The sequence below is a fragment of the Hemiscyllium ocellatum genome, chromosome 19, assembly GCF_020745735.1.
Source record: "Hemiscyllium ocellatum isolate sHemOce1 chromosome 19, sHemOce1.pat.X.cur, whole genome shotgun sequence".
Classification (NCBI taxonomy): domain Eukaryota; kingdom Metazoa; phylum Chordata; class Chondrichthyes; order Orectolobiformes; family Hemiscylliidae; genus Hemiscyllium; species Hemiscyllium ocellatum.
Genome location: NC_083419.1, coordinates 52966387 through 52991834, shown reverse-complemented (window position 1 = coordinate 52991834; position 25448 = coordinate 52966387). Strand labels below are relative to the sequence as shown.

The 25448-nt window shown below is 39.7% G+C and overlaps 1 protein-coding gene across 4 annotated transcripts in view; it reads left to right on the top strand.

Moving 5' to 3' along the window:
• The window catches only part of cadps2 (Ca++-dependent secretion activator 2), a 727075-nt gene extending 703151 nt beyond the window's left edge, over positions 1-23924 (top strand). For all 4 annotated transcript variants that reach the window (XM_060839929.1, XM_060839928.1, XM_060839926.1 and 1 more), the window contains 2 exons: positions 16825-16929; positions 22034-23924. In XM_060839929.1, coding sequence (XP_060695912.1) covers positions 16825-16929; positions 22034-22213 — 285 coding nt within the window. In that variant the 3' untranslated portion in view covers positions 22214-23924. The remainder of the gene's footprint in view (positions 1-16824; positions 16930-22033) is intronic.
• The last annotated feature ends 1524 nt before the right edge of the window (positions 23925-25448 follow it).

Below are 25448 nucleotides of genomic sequence, written 5' to 3'. Positions count from 1 at the left end.
CTCCAGTTTAGAACTTCAACTTTTAGATCTGGTCTATCCTTTTCCATCACTATTTTCAATCTAATAGAATTATGGTCGCTGGCCCCAAAGTGCTTCCCCACTGACACCTCAGTCACCTGCTGTGCCTTATTTCCCAAGAGTAGGTCAAGTTTTGCACCTTCTCTAGTGGGTACATCCACAAAATGAATCAGAAAAGGTTAAAGAAAACTTTGTCCTGTCTCTAAACTATACTCTATATTTCAACATTATTACAATTCACTATTCATCAATATTAATAAAAAAAGGAAAATGGTCCAAAAACATTGTGATTTCTTGCAAAGGGTTTCTGATGTGAACAAGGCCCAGAGTCAGTATGATAATAGCCATTGTTTTTGCCTTTGATTAATCTCTTATGATCAAATGTTTGCCAGTTTTCATGGTATAACATTGTGCATATTATTTGTTCATTACTCTTCATGTTGTTCTTTCAGAAAAATCTAATCTAATCTAAAAAAAAAGGAGAAAGATTTGCATGCTCCTTTTAAGCTATTACCTGTTGTATACATCTGTGAAGAGAAATTAGAGTCCGGTGGCCCTTCCTCAGGGGTTACCAGATCCAAAACGTTAACTCTGATTTCTCTGCACTGATGCTGTCAGACATGCTGAGCTTTTCCAGAAACTTCTGGGTTTTTTTATGGAAACCGACCCTTGAGTCCAATAGTCCATGCCGACCATAATCCTAAACCAAACTAGTCCCACCTGTCTGCGCTTGGCCCACATCCCTCCAAACATTTCTTATTCATGTACTTATCTCAATGTATTTTAAACATTGTAACTGTGCCTGCATCTATGACTTCCTCTAGAAGTTCATTGCACACACGAACCACTATCAGTGTAAAAAAAAATTGCCCCCATGTCCTTTTAAAATTGTTGTCCTCTCACCTCAAAAAATATGCCCCCTAGTCTCGAAATCTTCCACCCTCGGGAAAAGACATCTGCCATTCACCTTATCTATACCCATCACGATTTTATAAACCTCTAAAAGGTCACCCCTTGGCCTTCTACATTCCAGTGAAAAAAGTCCAAACCTATCCAGCTTCTCCCCATAACCAAAACCTGGTCACATCCTAGTAAATCTCTTCTGAACCCTCTCCAGCTTAATAATATCCTTCCTGTAACAGGGCAACCAGAACTGGATATAGCACTCAAGAAGAGACACCACCTACATCCTGTGCAATCTCGACATAACATCCCAATTCCTCAAAGGACTGAGCAATGAAGGCAAGAATTCCACATGCCTTCTTAACCACCCAATCTATATATGGCACAAACTTCAAAGAGTTATGTACTTGAACCCCTAGGTTTCTCTGTTCTATAACACTACCCAAGGCCTTATTTTTAATGATATAATTCCTGCTCTTGTTTGTTTTATCAAAGTGCAGTTCATCGCATCTATCCAAATTGAACTCCACCTCCCATTCTTCATCGCATTGACCTAATTGATCAAAATTTCTTTCGTAATCTTAGATAGCCTTCTTTACTGTCCACTATACCACCAATGTTGGTGTCATCCTCAAACCACGTCTTCTATATTCCAATCCAAATTATTTACCTAAATGACAAACAAAAGTGGGCCCTATACTGATCCTGTGGAACACGGCTGGTATCTCCCTGAATTTAAAGCCCTCTAGACTTTTGCTGCTGACCCAAAGAATAAAACTCAACCCCTGTAACTTCTGACACAGAGGCAATGATGCCATTCAAATACTTAGTTAAATACTTCATTGAGTGACACTCCAAACTGGAATTCAGCAGATTATGGCTTGTTATGACTCTGTGCAGGATTCTTATACCTGGACTTGATTAATGTCACATTACTTCTGCCTGATGGGACAGATGTACAAAGTAAACCAAGATTCTAAGAGGTGTGCCTGGCCATGTCACCTGATGTGTGATAGGGTCAGAAAGATGAATAGATAAACATGCCAAAGTAATAAATAGAATCTGAATTGGCATAGGTCATCTTATGAGCCATTTTCATTAACTTGTGTAAAATGAATAGACTTATGTGTCGGTTGAAATTAGTGATGATATTTGTTGCCGGAATGAAAGGTCATGACTGCCCATTGTATCTAACGTAAGCATAAGCTAAACCATCAATGTACTACAAATTTGAATGTATTAAGGGTTGCATTATTTTTTTTAAATCCGCTTTATATACAGTCGCATCCTCTTGCTTTGGACAGAGTATGGTTGCTCTGCCAGTATGTATTCCTTCATTGCTCCAGTGAACAAAGTCAATGCTATTTCTTTTTCATGCCATAATCATTGTTTTCCTTCTTCCACCTTTAGAAAAGGATGGATGATATAAGTTCAATGATGTACTTGAGGCTATTTGAGGTAATGGTTTCTTTCTAAAGCCCTTCATGTGGTGTTTCTCGTCAATTTATGCTTCTGAAAGTTGTGTTGGTTGCACAGTTTGGTGAATTATCTTCATGTCTGGATTTTAATTAGTCATGAGCTTTGTAATTTTCATATAATTTACGTGGAAACTCTATTAAAGGATGCAATAATTATTTTCAAGTTGGGATGTTTGCCAATGGCAATTTCACTTGCTGTGTATTTTCAACTATTTTAAAATTTTAATCGTAGAGTCATAGAGATGCACAGCACAGAAACAGACCCTTCTGTCCAACGTGCCCATGCCAACCAGATATCACAACCCATCGAATCATGGAGTCATACAGCATGCAAACAGACCCTTTGGTCCACCCAGTCTAACTGACCATGTTCCCAAGTAAACAAGTCCCACTTGCTTGTGCCTAGACCCCATATTCCTTCAAACCTTTCCTGTTCATAAACTTGTCCAAATGTCTTTTAACCATTGTAACTGTACCCACATCCACCACCTTCTCTGGCAATTCATTCCACACACCAACCACGCTCTGTATAAAAAAAATTGCCTCTCGAGTAACTCTCCTCGCACTTTAAAAATATGTCCCCTGGTTTTGAACTCCCCCACCCTAAGCAAAAGAGACTTGTCATTCACCTTATCTATACCCTCATGATTTTTTAAATCTCAATAAGGTCACCCCTCAACCTCCTATGCTCCAATGCAAAAGGTCACCGTTTTTAAAATCTATTTTTATGGCTCGAACCCTCCATTCCTGGCAACTTGCTGGTAATTTTTTTTCTGAATCCTCTACGGTTTAATTATATCCTTCTTATGATAGGGCGACCAGAACTGCATACAGTACTCCAGAAGAGGCCTCACCATCGTCCTGTACAGCCGAAACATGATGTCTCAACTCCTGTACTCAATGGTCTGGGTAATGAAGGCAAACGTGATAAATGCCTTTTTAACCACACTGTTTACCTGTGTCCCAAATTTCAAGGCATTATATACCTAAACCCCTAGGTCTCTCTGTGTTACAACACTGCCAAGGGCCCTGCCATTCATTGTATAAGTCCAGTCCTTAATTGCATTACCAAAATGCAATACATCACGTTAATCCAAATTAAATGCCATCTGCAACTCGTCACTCTATTTATTATTTATTTATTTATTAAATGTATGATTCGCACAGCATAGTTAATTAAAATCCCTTCCTCTAGAACCCACTATATTGGAAGAAAAGTTCAATTAGAAAATAATTTGCATTGAAATGTGTGATTCACTTTTGTTATTGAGGTAAGAGTTCTTGATGAGATGCTGCTTTTTTTTAATCACACAATTTCCTTTTAAGGCGTAGTCATTTTCAGTATATTGATTAAACATAACTTTCTGTTGGTTTCTTCATATTTTCATGATTTGTTCCATAAGAGTATTATTAAAATATAATGAAAAGTTAAACCATCCTAGTGCACCATCATTGCTGTGATAACACAGGCTCTTGTGAACAATGGTAGTGTCCCTACTGCTGGGTCAGGAGTCCTGATTCAAGTCCCACCTGCTGCAGAGGTGTGTTATAACACATCTAATCAGGTTGGTTAAATCTATGTATCCTCGTTGACCAAATCCAATCCAAGAGGGAAAGCCAAAACCACATTGAGAGTACACTATTTTTGATGTCAATCACTATTTTTGATGTCAATTATTTATTATAATCCTTTACTGCAAGGTGTTAGAGTATTACATAGGTACTGGGTAATTAATTCATGACTAGAACACAGGAAATTGTGATGCTGCAAATCTTGAATGCTGTCAAGTGACATTGATGGGCAAAGAAATTTGCAATGGCCAAGAGGTCGGTTTCTGACCAAACAATTCAATCCTGTCTTTAAAATTTAATGAGATTGATCTCAACTGCTTCGACTTAGTTTTATGGTGTACTCTTTAGTTCACTGTCCCTATAATCTTCAAATAAAGGCAAAATGCTGTGAATGCTGAGAATCTGAAACAGGGAGAATACTGGAAAAATTCAGTAGATTTGGCAGCATCTGTGGAAAGAGAAACAGTTTATATTTTAAGTCTGATATAACATGTTAAGAACTGAAGAGTCATACCAGATCTCGAAACATTATTTGTTACTCTCTCCACTGATGCTGCCAAATCTGTTGAGTTACGGTAGCAGTCTCTTGTGTTTGTTCCTTAAGATCTTGATAACTCTGAAGTCATTTTCAAAGTGAAGAATGTTTTCCAAGAGAATGGATGATTGATGTTTATTTGAGTTCATTATAATGAACCCTTATTAACTCCAATTTTGAAAGACAAGTCTAAAACAGAATTGCCCCGTACCAGACACTGATCTCCCAGCACCCCGTGCTTCATCTTTAGTGATCCTCAGTATTCTACCCAACCTGTTGACCAAACTTTGGATGATACAGGACCAGGTTCAATCTCTCACCAGTGCTGAGCTAATAGATTACTGATGAGGTAGCTATGGCTGGAGCTATTGGCCTCTACATGTCTAAAGTAAACATTGTTGTTGTTGTTCCTGATTGTTATCTAGTAGACCTCATTGTCACAATTCAATAATATGGATGATGTGTTCAACAAGCTACCATATATTTATTCTGGCTCTGTCAAAAGGAAAGTAGCCAAGAAAGTGTTCCAGGTGTGCTGATCAACATTCATTCCCTAGTCAACACCATCAAAATAGATCATCCAGTTATTCTTTCATTCACTGTTTATGGGACTTTGACTTGAGAGAATTATTTGCTGCATTTACTTCCTTAAGAATAATTGCACTCCAAAAAATTTATATTTGGCTGTGAAATGCTAATGAATATGCTATTTGTTTCATTTATTCTGCACTTGGGAAATGTGTGGATGTTAAGTAAGGAAAGGTTCAGGCTTTAAAGGCAGACATGATTTTAGACATTTCCAAGGTTCGATGTCCATGCTTGTACATGAAAAGTTACTCCAATACTGAGTGGCCAGTACTTTCACTGTTAACCACATCACCTCTAATGAATGTAAGGAACTAAACTTAAACCAATACTTAAAAGATGTTTCCAACAATAATTCAGTGTAAGGATCCAGGTGATATCCGAATCTGCAAGAACTAATCTCGAACCAATAAAGATTAAAGCCGATTAATCACCCCTCAATGTCTATTATTTTTATTAATGCTATTCTATTTTTGGTTAATACTGTAGATGCATCCAATTGCAGAGATGCTCTTTGATGCCAGCTGTAACCATTATATGTTGCCTGCTTCAACAGTCTATTATGACTGATCGCAGTGAGATTTCTTTAATTGGGATTTCAGTCTGTATTTTATACACTCAGTGCTTCCCCAAAACATCTGAAGCTTATTAAGTTGGATTGTATATTGTTCTAAATGGCCTATACTATGGAAGGAAATATGTTTGTTTGCCTTGATGATTTTATAATTAGACAAGTGTCACATGCTGAAAACAGAAGGATTGCTGCGCCGATGAATGGAACAGCAGGATTGTTGATTGTACTCTTTGGTGTGCTGTGCACAGTCAGTTCACTCTTCTGCTTGTATTCCCCAGTTAGTGTTGTCACAGATTTAACAACAACTTGTATTTACATAGCATCTATATTGTAATAAAGCATTCCAAGTGTATCACAGGGTTGTAATGAGACAAAAATTGATAATGAGCCAAAGAAGGATACACCTTAACAGTTAAGCAAAAGCTTGGACAAAAAGGTATGTTTTAAGAAGCATCTTAAAGGAAAATAGAGAGATCATGAAATAGGGAATTGTTCTGTAGTGTTAGGTGAACTGCTGTTGAAAATCTGTACTACAGTGTCTTTAAAGCAACAATTCCCATTTAGGGGCTTACTGCACCTGATGCAATAGTGTTTGTAATTAGTTCAAAGCTACATTTATAATTTTGCAATTGATTAATCATCTCCATTTTTAATTTTTTTGTCAGATCTTTCTCCTGTACACCACAATAACCATTCTACAGGCAGAAATTATTTCAATTCAATTCAACGCAGTTCGTAGAAATTCATATCCTGGTGAAAGGATTTTAGATCAAATTGGAAAATCCAAAGAGGAGGTTAATTTGTGAAATCTGAGAATGTCTTTGGTTCAGAGCTATTATTTGGCATGAATCAGAAAAAAAGAGGAAAACATACAACTCCACATGTTGCAACTGCCCATATGTAGCAGAGAAAGTAGAATTCAGCTAATTAACACAGCAGACTTAAACAGGCACCTCATCTGTCAGTGTAGTTAGTCTCCTGTTGGTGCTCAGCAGGAGCTGATAGTGCTTCTCATTCTTCCTTTCTAATGGTCTGCTGCCCACCTAATTTTGCCTTATTGTCAGTTACTACTTACCACAGCTTGAGCTCCTCCCAGGGGGCTAAATTATTGTCAAAGGATTAAGAAGATGTAGCCTTGTACCTCTGACATTTCTGCCTCCTTTTCTATGCCAGAACACTAATTAGCTGTGACTAATTAAGAGAAATGTTCCCACTCTAGAAATCTAATGCAGGAAGCCATGGAGCAGCAAAAGGGTGCAAAGGTTTGAGCAGCAGTTTGATTTGCTGATCCACTCAGGTTTGCAGCACTGAAAGAAGAGTGAAAACTAGATTACCTTTCAATGCAACCAGTATGGAAAGCTTCTGCTATCAGAGTAGCTGTTGCGTTGGCTGGTATTAACTGTGAGGAGCTCAGAGGAAGCTCTGCGCGTGAAAACAAATGTTTTTCCTGACACTTTCTGGTTGTCATCTCTCTATTTATCACCACAGTTGCATGAGCAATTTGTGTTTTGCTCTGTGTGCTATACAAAATATTATTCGCTTATCAGCATGGGCCCTGTTACTAGAAACGTCCTGCCAGCTCACTGTCAAAGCTGATGTGTTACCAAAGTTCAGCAAGGACGAAAGGTGAGGAACTTTGTTACTATTTCTAAAATGCAAAATGGCTCTTAGATTTATGCAACCCTTTTTCAGGGCTATACTTGTCCAATGAGCTGCCTTTTTCACTTTAAATCTATTTTTGTCTTTGGTTTGTAATCAATTTTATTAGTCCAGCACTGCTTCCTCATTCTCCTTCAATATAAAGAGGCAGATCTGGAAATCCAACCTTCACTCAAGTGTTAGTTTGATTGTGTGCCATGCAGCGAGATGACATGTTCTCAGATAGCTAAGCTTTCCAAAAAGCAAGGAAAGAAAGAAGGAGATTGTGTTTACTAAGGACTTTATTATGTTTGCCTGTTATCACAGTGTTATTCATATTCAACCGTAAAATCCCTACAGTGTGGAAATAGGCCATTTGGCCCAACAAGTCCACACTGACTCTCAGAGGTAAACACTTCTAAGTGCTATTGTTATATAAGCAAATGGACAGCCAGTCCATACACTATAAACAAGAAATGAATCCATAACCAGACAAGCTTTGGTGTTATTAGTTGAGGAATAAATGGTGGCCAAGACAATGGGAGTGCTCCCATGCTTTTATTGAAGAGGATCATGGGATCTTGAATGTCTGTCTGATTGGGCAAACTGAGCAGCAGTTAGTAATTTGGTGGGAAGACCTCATAGCTGAGCTTAGAAGCTTTTAATAAGCCCAAATCCTTGAACTTCATATTGTTGATAGCTCCAGAGCTGTAATTAAGGCTCATTGAAAAAAGAGATATTATACTGCATTCTCAATAACACAGATCAAGTACTGTTTTGGAAACTATATAGAATGGCAAGGAAATAATAATCCAAAGGATCACAAAAAAAACCTTGAATGAAATCATAGTTTTCTTTTTACATTCTGCAACAAATTCTCTCAAATGGATGTTTTTCTCAGGAAGTACCCCACAGACGTTTTGGAGAGTTTTTGTTGAGAGAATATCTCGAGCCTTCACCTTATATTGATGTTGTCTTGGAACTTTATGTTGACCAGTAGATCTCAGTTTCACAGCAACTTCTGTTGGAAAGTGCATAAATCATTAATGTGCATGAACTCTTCATACTTTGTTAGAAAATTTTATGAGACAAAGAAATACTAGGTTGAAATTATCTCAGTTAATGAGCTATAACTTAGGTGAAGGGGTAAATGTAGAGGAATGGGTCTGGGTGGGTTGCGCTTCAGCGGGTTGGTGTACTTGTTGGGCCGAAGGGCCTGTTTCCACACTGTAAGTAATCTAATCTAATCTGAAAAACTTCGCTTAAATGTTACAAAGATTTACACAGCTGTTCATTCATTGCAGATGTGAAAGCCGTGTGCAATAAGATCTTGGTTCTTACATCCTTCTGAGTGATGTTGTTTTCAATTCCAATAAATTATTGTAACTGATTTCGGTTTTCTCATGTTTTCATGTAAAATAAAACATATTACTTTGACTTTTCCTAAACCTACTGAATCTTTTATCTGCTAATTCTCTCTAAATTCAAATATGTGTGCAGTATCTAGATGGCTGTAAGAATGAAATTAAATGGAAAAGGAGCATTTGCAATGCACACATTCATGGGAGCTCAGGTCATGAGAAAACACCTAAATCGAAAGTCCCACATCTATCAACAAGTCTAGCCAAGGTTGATGTTAGGTTTCATTTTTGAATCATTTTAAATGTAATATTTTGTGGCGAGCATAGTGCAGCCTAAACCTGAAGAGTGCTGAGATTGAAATTCTAGCAGACCACATAATTAGGGAAGAACAGAGGATGTTAAAGTTTAAAAAAAAGGGGTGAAGGATCAAAACTGGGTAGATGGAGCAAATCAAGGGCTGGGTCAAGGCAGGAAAGCTAGATAGTGTCACAGAAAACAAACAGCCAGTGGTAAAAAAACATGACTGCAACAATAGTCAAAATGATGTGTTACAAAGATAACAAAAAGATTAAATTGGAGGCTCTGTTCCTCAATATGCATAGTATCCATACAAAATAAATAAATTTTGGAAAAAAAATTAATTGGAGTCAATAAATATGATCTGAGGCCATTATGGAGACCTGGCTGCCGCATGACAAGGATTGCGTCCTCAGTATTGGCATTAATGTAATGGTTAGAGCTGGCCTTAGTTCATGATATCAGCATGTAGAACTGATTTGGGCAAAATGAAGGTATCAAGAGAAGTAAGTACTTAAATGTGGTTTTTCTAGCAGTAACTACAATGTTAGGACTAAGTTGAAAAAAAAGGAATATTGGGTGATATGTTAAAGGATGTCAATTTTCACTTGTGGTTTTAGTCTCACAGAAACCAGAAACATCAAGTTGGGAATGATGGTCTAGGTGAAGTCATATAATTCTTTCAAGATAGCTTTTTAGAGCAGCACATTCTGGAACCGATCAGAAAGCAGGTTGTATTAGACTTGGTATTGTTTAACAAGACTGGATTAATTCATGACCTGAGATTAAAGGCACCTTTAGGTAACACAAACACAATATTTTACCAACAGATTGAAAGGGACAAGAGTGTGTCTGAGACTAGTATTTTAAATCTAAATGAGGGCAACTATCCGACATGAACGCTGAGCAGCTAAAGTAAATTAGCATACTAGGCAAGGGGATAAAACTACAGAGAAACAGTGGTAGACACTTAAAAGGGTCCTTCAAAATTCTCAAAATAAATATATTATTATCTTAAAGGAAAATTCTGAGGGGTGGACCAACCATCTGTGGTTAAGTTAAGGAAACCATCATACTGAAAGAAATGCATATCACTGCACAAAGGTGAGTAGCAGGACAGATGGCCAGTCAAGATATAAAGAACATCAGAGGAAGAAATTAGATTACAACAGGATGCTAGCTAGGAATAAAAGGATTGATACCAAGAGTCTCTACAGGTGTTTTAGAAGGAAAAGAGTGAATAAACGGAACATTGATCCTCTAGTGAATGGAAATGGGAAGTTAGTAGATAGTAAGACAATGGCAAATGAAATGAACAAATTTATCTTCCCTATAGAATATACAAAAATAAATTCCAGTAACTGTTGTAAATAAGGAAATGGAAGGAAGAGAGAAACTCAGTAAAGTTACAAACAAGAGGGAAGCAGTATTGAGCAAAGTGATGGTGTCGTGGGAGGACAACCCCGGGGTCTGATAAAATTCATCCTTGGGTCTTAAAAGAGCTGGCTAATGAGACACAATGCATTGGTATTAATTTTCCAAAGAAATGATAGACTCTGAAAGGTTTCCATCAGACTGGAGAGTAGCACATATAACTCCTTAATTCAAAACAAGAGGGAGACAGAACACGGGAAACTATAGGCCAGTGAGCTTGATGTGTAGTGATTGGGGAGGTAGTTGTACTTTAATCCTAGCTGTTAGTATTACTAAACAAGTCCAGTCCCAGACTGAAATCTGACTTGACAGATTTGTTTTTGTTTTACAAAACACAAACACTCAATGCTGCATATTTGGTTTTAATGTAGTACAAAATAAACCAGGCTTATGTAACGCAATTTTAATGATTTCTAGACACACAGTAAAAATGCAATCCTATCTCTCCCAACAACATCACTTAGCAGTACTCAAACACCAGAGAGAGTTTGTTTTTCTATCCACAGCTACAGGTATAACTTAACAGATTCTATCAATTGAATTTCAATTTCAGAGTTTAGTAGCCTCTTCCTTGATTAGCTTCACAATTGAGCTTAGACTTTCTCACTTTCAAATTGCCCCTTCAGGGTTCTAAACAAACACTGTGGTCTGGAACTTTCAAACTAAAATCCTTACACTGCGGTAACCGATTTTCCAACTTTCCTGAACCATCTCCTTTCTATTCGTGGATAGTATATTACCCCCTACATCACACTTCTACTTTGGGAAACTTCTTTCTCTAGCAGAAATTGTTTTATGCCAAAAGCTTTGCAAGCAGTGTATTTTCCCTAAACAAAAGAATCCTCATTTAGCCATTAGTTCAAAACCAAAACTCAAATGATATGAAAATGTATATAAATCATTCCAGAAGGAGGTGTGTGACAGTCTCAAACCCCACCCTGCAGCCACTTCGAGAGCAGCAGGCAGTGGCACAGAGTCCAAATGTGCATAAAGGACCTCACAGGTAGTGCCCTTCTCACCACCAGAGCTGAAAATGTGTTGCTGGAAAAGCGCAGCAGGTCCGGCAGCATCCAAGGAACAGGAAATTCAACATTTCGGGCATAAGCCCTTCATCAGGCTTATGCCCAAAACGTCGAATTTCCTGTTACTTGGATGCTGCCTGACTTGCTGCGCTCTTCCAGCAACACATTTTCAGCTCTGATCTCCAGCATCTGCAGACCTCACTTTCTCCTCCCATCTCACCACCAGCCAAGCGATGTCTTGGTGCTGGTTAGAAAGTTCTAGTGATGAGACATGCAGCCAAATGACTTTGACAGTCTGCTCAGGGAACATGTGACAGATTAGATTAGATTACTTACAGTGTGAAAACAGGCCCTTCGGCCCAACAAGTCCACACTGACCCTCTGAAGAGCAACCCGCCCAGACCCATTCCCCTACATTTACCCCTTCACCTCACACTCTGGGCAATTTAGCATGGCCAATTCACCTAATCTGCACATCTTTGGACCGTGGGAGGAAACCGGAGCACCCGGAGGAAACCCACGCAGACACAGGGAGAATGTGCAAACTCCACACAGACAGTCACCCAAGGCTGGAATCAAACCTGACACCCCTCTTTATTTTCCTCAGAGTTTTGAGAACACCACGTGCTGACCACGTCCTGATGGACTAGTGGTCGAAGATGTCTTTCTTTGCAAATTTCTCCATGATGGACAGGTGATATGACACGGTCCAATTACTTGGAGTGTTTCACAGCAGTGAGGCCAGTCCCATCCTTTGTAACACCAGGGACAGGTAGAACTTCAGCATGCAATTAGAGACAATGCATTACGTAATGGCCATATATCCTGTTTCTGTGCTGGCCTTCAACTTCACCTTTCAATGGCTGTGTGCTTCCTGTCCTTTGGTAGGTCATTTAGCACCAAAAGCGCATACAATCTGTGATTAGATTTCTAAGTTAGTGGCTCTCCTGTGGAAGCGTTCAACCAAGCATGGAAGCTCATGGTACAGAGCTCAGAGACTCACTTTGACTTATGGGAAAGTGTACTTAATAGTAGTTCTAAACCCAGTAACTCTGTTAACCACAGCATCTTTCTTTTGGTGTCTAATTCTGGCGACATTGAGACAAATCACAGCCGCTCCACTATGCACCACTCCAGCAAGCCACGCAGATTGGCTAACACCAAAGTCATTTTTTCTCTAACAATGAATAGGAGCAGGAAAGCTGATGGGTTTTTGTGCTGTCAACCTCTTCTGACACTAGTAATTTGAATGTAATGAGTGTTTATGAAATTTGGCTGTAATTAATTCTTTGTTAAGTGGCAGCTCTCAAGCAGTGTGAGAGGCCCATGGAAAATGCAAGCAAACAGATCACTCAGATCTAAAATAGAATGATTTCCACTTGTTTGAGCACACAGAGTTCGGGGAAGGGGTGAAAATATATGCAAATAGTGACTAAATGCTCCGTTTTCACTTCACTGCTACTTCCGTTATACTGCTTTTTTAGCTCATTGCACCTTCCTCCAGACATGTTGCTGAACCCATTGTCATGCATGGCAACCTCCCTGCAATACTTGTCAGAGTCTAGGGTTGACAAAGAGTTTGCTCATGCTATTGTGGAGCTTGTGGGCTGTGAGTGAAGCCTCCGCAGCTGCAAGAGACCCAGTTTGGTTCAGCTGTAGTGTTTAGGCAAGTGCAGTCTCCCGGCTTTGTCACCGACCGCCAACAATAAGTGCTGAGGGGGGTAGGGTGTCTTTCAATGCCTGTAGTAATGCTGAACACAGTTGGGGATCAGTGCCAGGCATTCATGTCGTACCTCTTTTCATTGCAATGGATTATTAATTCAAGACTAAAGGTCCGCAGTGTTTGGGGGAGGAGGTAGTGCAGGCATTTGGAGCAGTAAAGAAAGACAATGAAGTGGGAGTGCTTATGGCCCCGCTAAGGTAATTTTCATACTTATTAGAAGCCATCAACCCTGAGTGTGCTGTGTCCCTGTTGACACATTCATTATTAAAATGTACAAGTGCTAAGGTTTTGAACATTTCAGCAGCTTTTCATTGTTGAATTCACCTGAGTCATCCTTCCAGCATCACCTCTTAGCTGTCTCTAAAATATCGTCGCTCATAATGGCGCAGAAAACGTTCCTTAAATGGTGAGATTAGACTGATGTTCTGTTTTCTGCACTCCTGTTGATTTGTTGGACCTTTCTGAGCTGGCGAGCGAGCGGATGCTTGATGAAGCAATGGGTTGCTAATGTGACTTGCCAAGCTGGAGTCATGGACAATAGGTGTGAAGAAATACAGAGGTCACACCATGTCAAACACAGCAATTCTCCCTTGTTTCCTGTGGTTCTTGAGAGATGTGGGCAGAAAATGAAGTGGATAATCAAAGTCTTACAAGAAATAAATGAAGAATCAACAGGGTAATGTGAGTTTTTTTTAAACTGCAGTCACTATTATAAATCACAGATTGTAAGTGACTCCATCATGTTTAATTATCCCATTGTGAGAATTATGTGCTAGTATTTAACAGAAGCAACGGGGGTCTCACCCACAGACTGAATAATCTGCAGGATCCTGTGTTGCCTCTTTTTGGGAGTGCCCATTGAATTAAGTGCCATTTGGGCACTTAACTAGAGAGGGACTGGCCTTTCCTGGATCAGTGACCCCCGCAGAGGCTGATGTCCTACCTCCCGGATCAGAGGTCAACGGTCTCATAGAACAATAGCACCACCAAAGAGGCAGTGGCCAGTGCCAGTACCCCTGAAGCCTCAGGTGATCACTGGATCCTAGGTAACAGAAAGGAGGGTTGGCTCCCAGTGCCCACCCCATTCCTGAGCCCCTAACTCTACCCAGCCCACAACATAATGATTTCAATTGACAATAGGGCAGAAAAGTTGCCCATCGGCCATCCTGTCACAGATTTAATAAGGGTGGAAGAGGGGAGACAGCAGGGGCCCCATTCACCTGATTAAACAAATGACCACCCATCCCTCCACCACACTCACCAGGAAGTTGGGTATTAAATTCCACCCCTCATCTTTCATGGATCTGAAACTGTACATCACTGGTTTGGAATCTTTTTCTTTTGGGTTCATACTAGTAGATTGAAAGTTTAAAATCAAGGTCTTAATTCTCTAACATGCAGAAGTATGCAGGTTAGAAGACGTACAATGCTAAATTCACCCCGTTTGTGCAGTCTGCTGAAATCACTGTCAGAACCCTTGAGCAATTGTATGAACTGTTAAAACTGCATTGCCCATCAGTCCAGTTGGGCCGGGAGCATGGCCTGACTCCAGTCATAATGAAATGACAGAACAAAAGCCACAAACACTTTTGAGCCTAACAGTTCTTTGCCTCCAAATGCAGGGGAGAAACCTTATTTGGAGGTGAGTCAATAACACTGCAGTACTAGATCTTGTTCTATAGACTTCGAGTCGGGTAGAACCAAAATAGTATTCTGCAAGTAGTCTTAATTAAGAGCAGGTTTGAGGATCCAAAATAGTCTTTATTAATTCCATGTCTCCTCCTTTATATATGTTTCTAAACTTCCCTCAGAATTGAATGATCTATGTAGGTGGTTTGAAGACTAAATTTGTTTTATTAAATCCAAGTCACAGTCAGACCTATTGTGAGCCACATTGTTCTTTGAAGGTAATACAAAATGGGCAAATGTAAGGGTGTACTGGACAAGTCACATAACCTTAATATGACAATGCATTGTTCAGGGGTGATGTTAGGAACCACTTCTGTACATAATAGCTTATATGGTGACCTGAACCTCTCTGCTTCCTAAAACTTCTGATTATTTTTTCCAAAGTGATGTTCAGTCTGAAGATTAGACTTCTGCTGCTTGCGTTCTCACCTAGTTTCTTAATCAATAGATACAGACAGATGGGCATTACAAAAACAGACTTATCAAGAATAGTCCTGTGACGTTGTCTCCTCATCTGTCAGGGAGCAACGTTACTGCACACAATGGCCTGCATTGTGTATCTCCTCATAGTATAGTAACAAAGATGGGGAATTCAGCAAAACATGGTATGTTGAATCTACACCACTTAAATATTGTTTTTTTAGCAATGAGAAACAGTTTGCTCATGGCCCAAGTGGGGTCAGTATAGCCATATGTTTTATGTTTACAATTTGCATTGAACTCACAACCACATTCTATAATATCCAATGAAATTCTGCAAGATGGCTGTATGTCATTATTATGTTAATAGGTTAAAAAATAGCTTTTGACTAATTTGGTGATGCTAAAGTTTAAAAGGGAAATACATTTTTTACGTAAAATGAGCACAAAGAACACTGATCCCCTCATCCAAATTATTTGTTGTTTTCTACATTATAGCATAAGTATCTTACAATGGGTAAGTCACTTGGACAAGTCAGACATGCCATTGCTATGCATAGTATGGTATTGTAGCCACATTGCAATGACCTGTGTAAGTACCTGAATTTATTTATTGATTCATGGGATGAGGGTGTCACTGTCTTGGCCACATTTACTACACATCTTATTGCCCAGAGTGGGATGAAGACTCAATTGCATTGTTGTGGGTCTTAAATCAGATGTAGACCAAAGAAGGTAAGGATGGCAGATTCCCTTCCCTAAATAACATTAATGAACCAGACAGGATTTTATGACAATCAACACAGGTCACTTGGTTACCATAAGATCAGCTTTCCTTTTTTAGTTCAACTGTCTTTTTATTGAATTCACATTTCACCATCTGCTGTGTCTCCATAACATTAGCCTGGGGTTCCACATTACAGGCCAATGACATGCCACTACCTCTCTAACTGCAAAGGGAAATGTCTATCATGCCAAAATTGGAAGATTGCATTTTGATTTTAAACTACATACTGTTTAATTTTACTATATATGTATGTTAAGTCTTACACTTGCTTAAAGTTAGTAGTGAGTAAATGTTGCCTCAATATACTTAGCTGTCAAAGCTGAAAGATGCTGTCAATCAAAAATGGTTCTGTCTTCCCTGTTGGTCATATTGGATTTGGTCATATGTTGAGTTGGCTTAACCAATCAATATTTTGAAAAAGCAGGTAGAAGTGGTATTGAAGTCAGAGCTAAATCTGTGTTGAATTTGTGTTGAATAAAGTTTATGCATGTTTTATTCCCATTGAATGTAACTCATCTTGAAGTAAGTCAACCAGCCTGACCTTCGGCTATTTTACATTAAAAGTTAAGAGGACTAACCAGCTCATTACAATTTTTAATTTGTTGACAAACTATTTTCCATGTGGTTTAAAATGAGAAGCCCATGAGTAAGGGGCCAATGACTAGGCAACACCCTGTGTATAACTTGCACAAAGGTCAATAATCATGTGACAAAGAGAGGCAAATGTACTTTTCAATTCATAGTGTTTAGCTCTCATGGCTGTAGAAATTTTGTTTTCTTCCCCCAGCAATGGTATACCAGCTCAATGAAAGTCATCTGTGTCTGGCTGACAGACCGTTTGGATCTGCAACTCCACCTCTACCAATTGAAGACGCTCATAAAAATAGTCAAGGTATAAAAAACTTTCCCTGATTTTTCAGTAGGGCACTTAGAAAAATTTTAAAGGTGCTACCCTCAGAGGACATATAACTGACAAATCCCATTTAGTTTGTAAAAAGAGGCAAAGGTCATCTTCATCTCACTGACGTTTTCTGCATTTCATGCAATGAGGTTTTTCAACATATTTGACATTGTCTTATTGCATGCTTGCGAAGAGAAGAGAGATTTGTCAGACAGGTTTTATTTGGTAGTAAAGGAACAACTATTCAAAAGGCAAACTCAGTGAATCATTAATGATCGGGATTAAAGTCAGGATCAGATCTGTACTTCTGTAAGGGGAGGACAAAGACCACGCCTTCTTTTCAAGATCAAGATACAATCTTATAGACTTGTAAAGATGATATAATGGTGCGTGGGAATAATTGTATGTTGTGGCTGGGCCATGATTTCCATGTCACTTCCAGGTTCTGACAACATGGGTGTGTCACGCAATTTTTGTTGGATTAGACTATTAAGGTCAATGGATGGGTTCCCAATGGCAGAGAGCCAATAGGAAGCTTATCAGCAGAGAGAAAGCTGCAGCCTGTTAATGCAGATCAGGAAGAAAGAGAGAGAGAGAGAGGGCAGATTCTCAGCACTTTTGAAATCTTGTGGAATACAAATGATCATAGATAGTAGATCACCTTTGTGAATGGGAGAATGGGTGAGACTGACCATTGGGCAGTCTACAACTGGAAGTAAACTGCAGGGTGTGGTGATGGGGAGGAAATTCTGGACATACCTGACTCTGGTGGGCTTCATAATTCTCCTCAATGTGTATATTCTGCTGTAATATTGTTAACGGTAGCTTTTACCGAACTAATCTGATTGAATATTTTTGAAGGTTGTGGAATTGAAGGTAGATTATTAACCTGATTAGGAATAAAGAACCAGAGTTTGGAATTTTATGCCAATTTTATACCCGAACCTTCTCTGCAGGATCAGTGGTTGACATTAAATCAAATGGCGAAGACTTGAAATTTCCAGTCACCTTTCAGACATTCCCCCCACCGCCCCCCACCCCACCCCTTCTCCTATCTTCTCTTGTCTACCATCTGTTTTATTTGAAGCACTTTAAAAAAAACTAATTGGACCATCCTGTACGATATCTACCACCACAGATGGATTAGGTGCACTCCTTTTTTTTGAAAAATTATTTTTCATGAGATGTGAACATCACTGGCAAGGCAAGCATTTATTACCCATTTGTAATTTCCCTTGAACTGAGTGGCTTGCTGGGCAACTTCAGAGGGTAGTTAAGTCAGCCGCATTGCTCTGGATCTGGAATCATGTGTAAGCTAGAATGGCAATTTCCTTTCCAAAAGAATATTAGTGAAGCAATTTTGCTTTACAATGATTAGTAACAGTTTCATGGTCACCATTACTGAGACTAACTTTATATATCAGATTTTATTGACTGGGTTTCAATTTGAACAACTGCCATGGTAGAATTTGAACAAATTGCCCCTCAATCTTCATTAGCCTGAGTCTCTGGATTACTAGTCCAATGACATTATGACTATGCCATTGTCTCCTTTTGTACAACACATTGGTTATTTCTGGATGTAGGTTTGCTCGCTGAGCTGGAAGATTCATTTTCAGAAGTTTCGTCACCATACTAGGCAACATCATCAGTGAGCCTCCAGATGAAGCACTGGTGGCATGGCCTGCTTTCTATTTATGTGTTTAGGTTTCCTTGGGTTGGTGATGTCATTTCCAGCGGTGAGACATTTCCTGTTCTTTTTCTCAGGGAGTGATAAGTGTGTTTGTTGATAGAATTGGTTATTTCTGTTTAATCCAATATTCTGCAAGAATCCTTGTCCTCCTCACAGCATGCACAGACACTAAGGGGATCAATATTTTCAACTGCATCCAACATGGAAGGTTAAGATCCCTTCTCATGATACTGACCAACTGGTGTAAGCCAGATAATCATTTCAGCAAGAATAGCAGTTGGAGAATCTATGAAAGTTGCTGATAACGGAGCTGGGGAGTCAAAGAAGGAACATTGTTAGGCTAGAATTTACCAGACTAACCAGCGAACTATAAAGGCAGCCATTCATTCTGTCTTCAATGTGATTTTTAATAATAATGTTGGTCTCACTTTTCAAAAACATTTAACTCATACTCAGCTATCATGCTCCTTACATCCTCCCAAATTATCTATTGTCTCTCTCTCTCTCTCACCTTATTTCTTCCTTGGCCCACTATCTCTTCTATTCCCTTTTCTTCAACCCAGCCTCTCCTAGACGCATGCTTTTCCAGTCCACTCTTTTCCACCCTCTCACTCACTTGCACTTCGATCTCATTCTCTCTGCCACCCCTCTCACTCCCTTCTAACCTTTGCATGCTCCCCTCCTGTCACATCCAGGAAGATGGCAGTGGAATAGGGCTTCTGAGCCTGGGATTCGTCTGCTGTGTCTGTTTTTCTTTTCCTTTTTTTTGCTGTCTTCTCTCTTTTATTTTACTTCCCGCTTGGTGAAGAGTCCTCTGAGGGCTCAGCATCATGGACTCATGGCAGCAGCGTCGGAGAGAGTTTGGGTTCCCAGTGGCGAGGTGGGCCCGAAGCGGACTCACGTTGGTGTGGGGGTGGAGTTGGTGCCAGTACGGTACCTGGCAGCATTGGTGGGGTATACTTTGGCGAGGTCCGTTAAGGACTCACAGTAGCAAGGGAGTCAGTGGAGATAAGATGGCACCAAGGAATGGTAACTTTCATTCCAGTGGCAGTGGTGCACTGAAAAGGTCTCATACCTAGCCACCAGGCCCATGGACCATGACGCTGCACTTAACATGAAGGACTGTAAAATTGAACACTTTTTCCTGATTTCCTCTTTTTTCTGCTTTCATTTTCTATGTTTTGGTTTATTTTTCTGTGTTTTTGGATGTGCAACAGTTTTCACTGTATTTTCTAACAAGATACACATGACAATAACTAAATCAAATAAAATCAACATCCTTTCTCTCCTCCTGCTCTCTTTGCCAGTCTCCCACCCTGCTTCTGATCTGCATTATTCACCCTTTATTCCTCCCTATTGCTTCTCTCCTGTCTTTTTCATCCATCTCACAACCTAACATTTCCACCTGAACCTGATTAGAGAGTCATAGACACATTAAAACAGCAGCTAATGAACTTGAAAGACCTTATACAAGACAATGAGCAAAACTAATATCATTTACAAAATACCGTGCAAGGACTGTAACAAACACTACATTGGACAAACAGGCAGAAAACTAGCCACCAAGATACATGAACATCAACTAGCCACAAAATGACATGATCCTCTCTCACTAGTATCCTCACCTACAGATGAGGAAGGGCATCACTTTGACTGGGACAATTCTAGGACAAGACAAACAAAGACACGCATGAGAATTCCTAGAGGCATGGCATTCCAACTGGAACTCTATCAACAAACACATTGAGTTAGACCCCATCTGCCACCCCCTGAGAAACGGAACAGGAAGTGACTTCGCTAGGAAATAACATCACCAGAGGAAATGACATCAGTAACCCAAAGAAACCCAAACATATAAATAGAAAGCAAGAATTTTCTACACTGCTTCACCTGAGGCCCACTGAAGATGTTACCTAGTAGGGTAACAAAATGTCGGGAAATAAACCTTCCAACCTGAGCTACAAATCTTCTCAAACCTCACTAAGTCATAGAGTCCTACAGCAGGGAGACAGGCCCTTCAGCCCAAACTGGTCCATGCCAACCAAAATGTCCATCCACACTAACCCATTCCCCTGAACTTGGTTCATATCCTTCTAAAACCTTTGCTGTCTATGTATTTGTCCAAATGCTTTCAGCTTCCTATCTCGTTTTTCTATCCCACTCATTTTCATGATACTCACCCCTTATCTCTCTTGACTTGAAATAATAAACTTGGTCAACACCATGAGAAGTTGACTAGAAATAGGAATTCTTGGCAGCATCGTAGTATTGAGAATTCCCAGTGATTTTACTTTGAAAAGTCTTACTTCCCCTCTAAGTGTAGCTATTTTATTTGTAATAATCAGAGATGTTTCCAATCAATGAAAAGATCTCAGCAATTAAAAGCTAAACTACCTCCCTTCAACATTGGTCTTGAAATCTTCATGGCAGTGCCTAGATTAGATATCATTGTGTCTATATATTTGCCCTGTTCTCTGCAATACTTGGCATTTAGATTCCAGTCTTGGGACAAAGCATTTAGATTGACAGACCAAACTAAGTAAATTCACAGTACTGAGGTCCCTTCAATGCAATAACTATATAATTGCACTGAAAAATATGAAAATGAAAGAAGTGTATTTTAACATCTAAATTGATTTAAATATCAATATATTAAGATTTATTTAATGTAAAATACAATTTTGAAGTGCATTAACCTTTGTAATGTAGCAAATGCAGTAGCCAGTTTGCATACAACCACTACCTGAGAGGATACATAGAACCTCCCTTCAATATCTCATCGGAAATAGGACACCTCCAACAATGCAGCCCTCCATCACACATTATTGTGAGTTGAGTTAAAACTCACACAACACCAGGTTATAGTCCAACAGGTTTACGTGGAACATAAACCAGGCCCCGCTCGGAAAGCTATTGCTTCCACATAAACCTGTTGGACTAGAACGTGATGTGTGACTTCTACCTTTGTGCACCCCAGTCCAATCCTTGCACCTACAAGTCATTGTGAGTTGAGATCGGGTTCAAATTAATGAGGTCATTAACATGTTTCATGTGACCACAACAGAAACCAACATGTTTCCCTTACATCAGTTGTGTTTTGATTACCCAGTGTTACAAATCTCAGAAAAAGTATCATAGAATCCCCACAGTGTGGAAGCAGGCCATTCGACCCATCGGGTCCATGCTGACCCTCTGAAGAGGACCCACCCCCTACCCTGTCACTGTAACCTTGCATTCCCCAAGGCCAATCCACCTAACCTGCACATCTTTGGACTGTTCGAGATCTTATTTGTTTGAAAACTAAATGTCACCTAGGCATATTTTGCAAGCTGCAGATTCTAAAACATTTTTAAAATGCCTCACCAGAGTTGAATTTTAAAATAAGGTGTTTTCTTGCTTCAGAAATCGTACAGGGACTTCAGGCTGCAAGGAGTTTTAGAAGGGACATTGAACTGTAAAGCATATGAAACCATCCACACCCGTTTGACAGTGGAAGAAGCTACAGCGTCGGTGTCCGAGGGTGGAGGTCTCCAAGGTATCACTATGAAAGATAGCGACGAGGAGAGCGAAGATGTGAAATAGAACGCAAGGGAGGTAGCTGGTCGTTTGGACTCATTTTGTTTTCCAACCAGTGTTTGTACCATTTCTTCAGAGAACGGTGTAAAACATCATTCTGGTGTAATGAGGTTCTCCAACTTTCGAGCATAACCGTAGGGCGGGAGTGACATGGGGAGGGTATAATTGTGGCTGAACTGTCCGTCTGCTCCTGAATCAGGCCATACCAACACACTGGGTAGGTCTCCCAACTCACACAGCATTCGAGAGAGGGGCTGCCAGAAGTCTTGGCTTCCAACGTTTGGCGGACTGGGAGTATTACTGGCAGGATGGTGGAGGGAGGGAGGATTGCAGTGGGGGAAGTGCCCGCATGTGCCAGGGCAACGTGACACATTCCGATTGTTTACACATTCCCAGCGAAGAAATCACCACCATACATTGTGGACTCCTGTCGGAGTAGTGTACGAGGCTATTAGTCATTTGTGCTGTTTGTAGTCTTAATTGGTGACATGAGGCAGCATGATAGAATAAACTGCCATGTTATTATTGAGATGTCAGTTGTGCCTAATGTGCTGGGCATCTTTGTAAATATAGCGATGCCTTTATAATTGCAGCTTCAATAATACTGTGCGCTTACGGCGGTCTGGCTAAAGGGCGATACCGCACATTTTATCTCAAGCTTTTAAAGAGACACGGTAGAACCAGGCGAGAGATGAAGCAATTGTGGGAAATCGTCCCGTTCAGCACCCCAACTTGAGACCTAACGTTTCCTTGCATTTTATTTTGAAGCCTGTATCATTCCGGTATCATTGCTGAGACCGAGGGTCTGATATTTAGGAAAGCATTCCCCCCTCCCACCCCCACCCCGTTGCCCTATGTACCGTAGACATAGATCTGCTGAAGATTCCATTAAAATCCCCACCTGTCTACGGGGAGACGAGTAAAATGTTGCAGTATTTCCCGAAATAGTCACGACCATTGTATGTCACATTTTTAAAACCCCGATGGCAAGAAGTCGCGGCCATCACTGTAATAAACTCTCATCTGTGTTTCCAATTTGTATTCTTTAACAGACTTACCTGGAACACCAGGAGATGTATTTCTGTGGGAAAGGACGTTTAAAAGATCAGATTGGGTCTTTTTATCTTTTCTTCCCAGAGTAGTTAATTTGTTTTTTTTTTAAAATATCGGAATTCTTGAATGATTTAGACGCGTAGAGGAATCTAACCTCCATCATCGATGCAATAAATGGATTTAATTTGCATTTTATATCGCGATAAATTGCAGTTTTTATGAATCATCTCATTCATAAAGTGTGACAAGATTTAGCGTTCAATTTTGCATTTCTAACCTAAGCCACGAATATTTGTCAGCAGTTGTAACTGTGAGAGGGATTGCCCGCCCTCTGTGTTTAAACTGAGCAGTTCAGCGCTATGGAAATGAACTTTCACTATGTTCGCCTTGGCCAGAGATAAGGGAAGCAATGTCAGTTTATACCTGATTTGGAAATGCCGGTGATGGACTTGTGTGTACAAAATTAAAAATCACACAACACCAGGTTATAATCCAACGGGTTTATTTGGAAGCTTCCATTTAAACCTGTTGGACTATCACCTGGTGTTGTGCGATTTTTAACTCAGTTTATCCCAGCATCCAGACTGAAATGGTTAGCACTCTCATGTTTGGAATTGTGGTGTGAGTGGTCATCTTCCTGTAAATAAAGCGTGTACAACCTCAATGCAGTGTGGCGAAGTCTTTAAAAAATAGCAACACTGAAGAATAATACAGAGCCAAGTGCAAATGCACAGCCATTTTAGAGTGGGCTCGGTTCCATACAATGCTATATCCAGCTTTTCAGTATGTGACTGGACTTGCAGGGTATTGCAACATGTTCGGGATAGACAGTCTGTCCGTCTGCTTTCAGGACCGTACAGAAAATCACCACACGTCCGCCTTTGATAATTAGCGCCCAGTGAAATGTTGTGAATGAACGGAAACAGTGTAGCAACCTGGCTCTGAGGACTTGACCATATATTTATTTTTGGTACAAGGTGCGGTGTGAACAGTTGGATTTCGCGGCGGAGAAGTAATATCAACATAAACCATTCCTTGTCTCTTTTTGATTGCAACCTGTTTCATAACAGTCAATGGGGCGAAGTGGTTGTAGATGCTGCCGACTGACAGCTCGATTGGTTAAACACAATTCGTCCATTCTTTGTTTCAGAAATTGACAAAATGTTTTTTTTAAAAAAGCATAAATTTATAATTAAGATTATTTGATGAATTTCAGTCAATATTTGGGGTCAAAATGTAATTGCTGAATCTGTGTTTTTGTCACTTCAGGCGGCGTTAGACACACTGTGAACAAAACCGTGAGGTACAGAAAAATAGCCCATCTTACTTCCCTCAAGAGATGCATTAATTATCATTTATTTAATTTATTGTTCAGATCTGTTGATATGCCTGTTGACTACAATGTTGTAAGTTGGAGTTAAGGTGATGCTTTATGGGTTACAAGGCGAGTTCCAATCTAAATGCAGATATTTCCGGCTCTGCAATATTTTTGGAGATTCTAAATAACAGCTGAATGATACATTGGGCTAACGTTAACTGGAATGAAAACACACTAAAATTGTTCTAATGGGAATGAAAACACTCTGAAATTTAAATGTATTAACTGACCGGAGCAACATCTCTAAATGTGTCAAAAGAGTTTCATGAAATAAACGTGGACCAACCATGCAAAGATTTTTTTTCCAAATAGGAGTTACAAAAATGACGCAAGACCTGCAGAATTCAGGGATGCAGCCTGATATTTTGAATCACAACAGAAATATATTCACAGATTAATCATTCTTGGTTGCGTTATTGAAACCATCTATGCTGAAATCACCAAAAATCACAAATACATCACAGCACAAAATAAAAGCTATTCGGCCTATCTGATCTATACGAGCTTTTCACAAACTTTCTATTATCCCCTTTATTTCACCTATCACCATATCCTTCCATATCCCCCTCTCCTTTTTATCTGCTTCCCCAGAAATGTATTCCATTTGCTTCCTAAAATAAAGTGGTTTCAATTTTTTTTGTGTTCGTTACTGAATCTTTGAAATTGCAATATTGCACAATATTTGACCTTGATTGAGATTTCAATGGAGATTGTTAATTCCCTGTGAAATACTTGGTTCCAGATATCACCTTGTGTTCCGGATATCACCGTGTGTACAGGCAACATCCGGTTCACAATCAGCATCTGGAC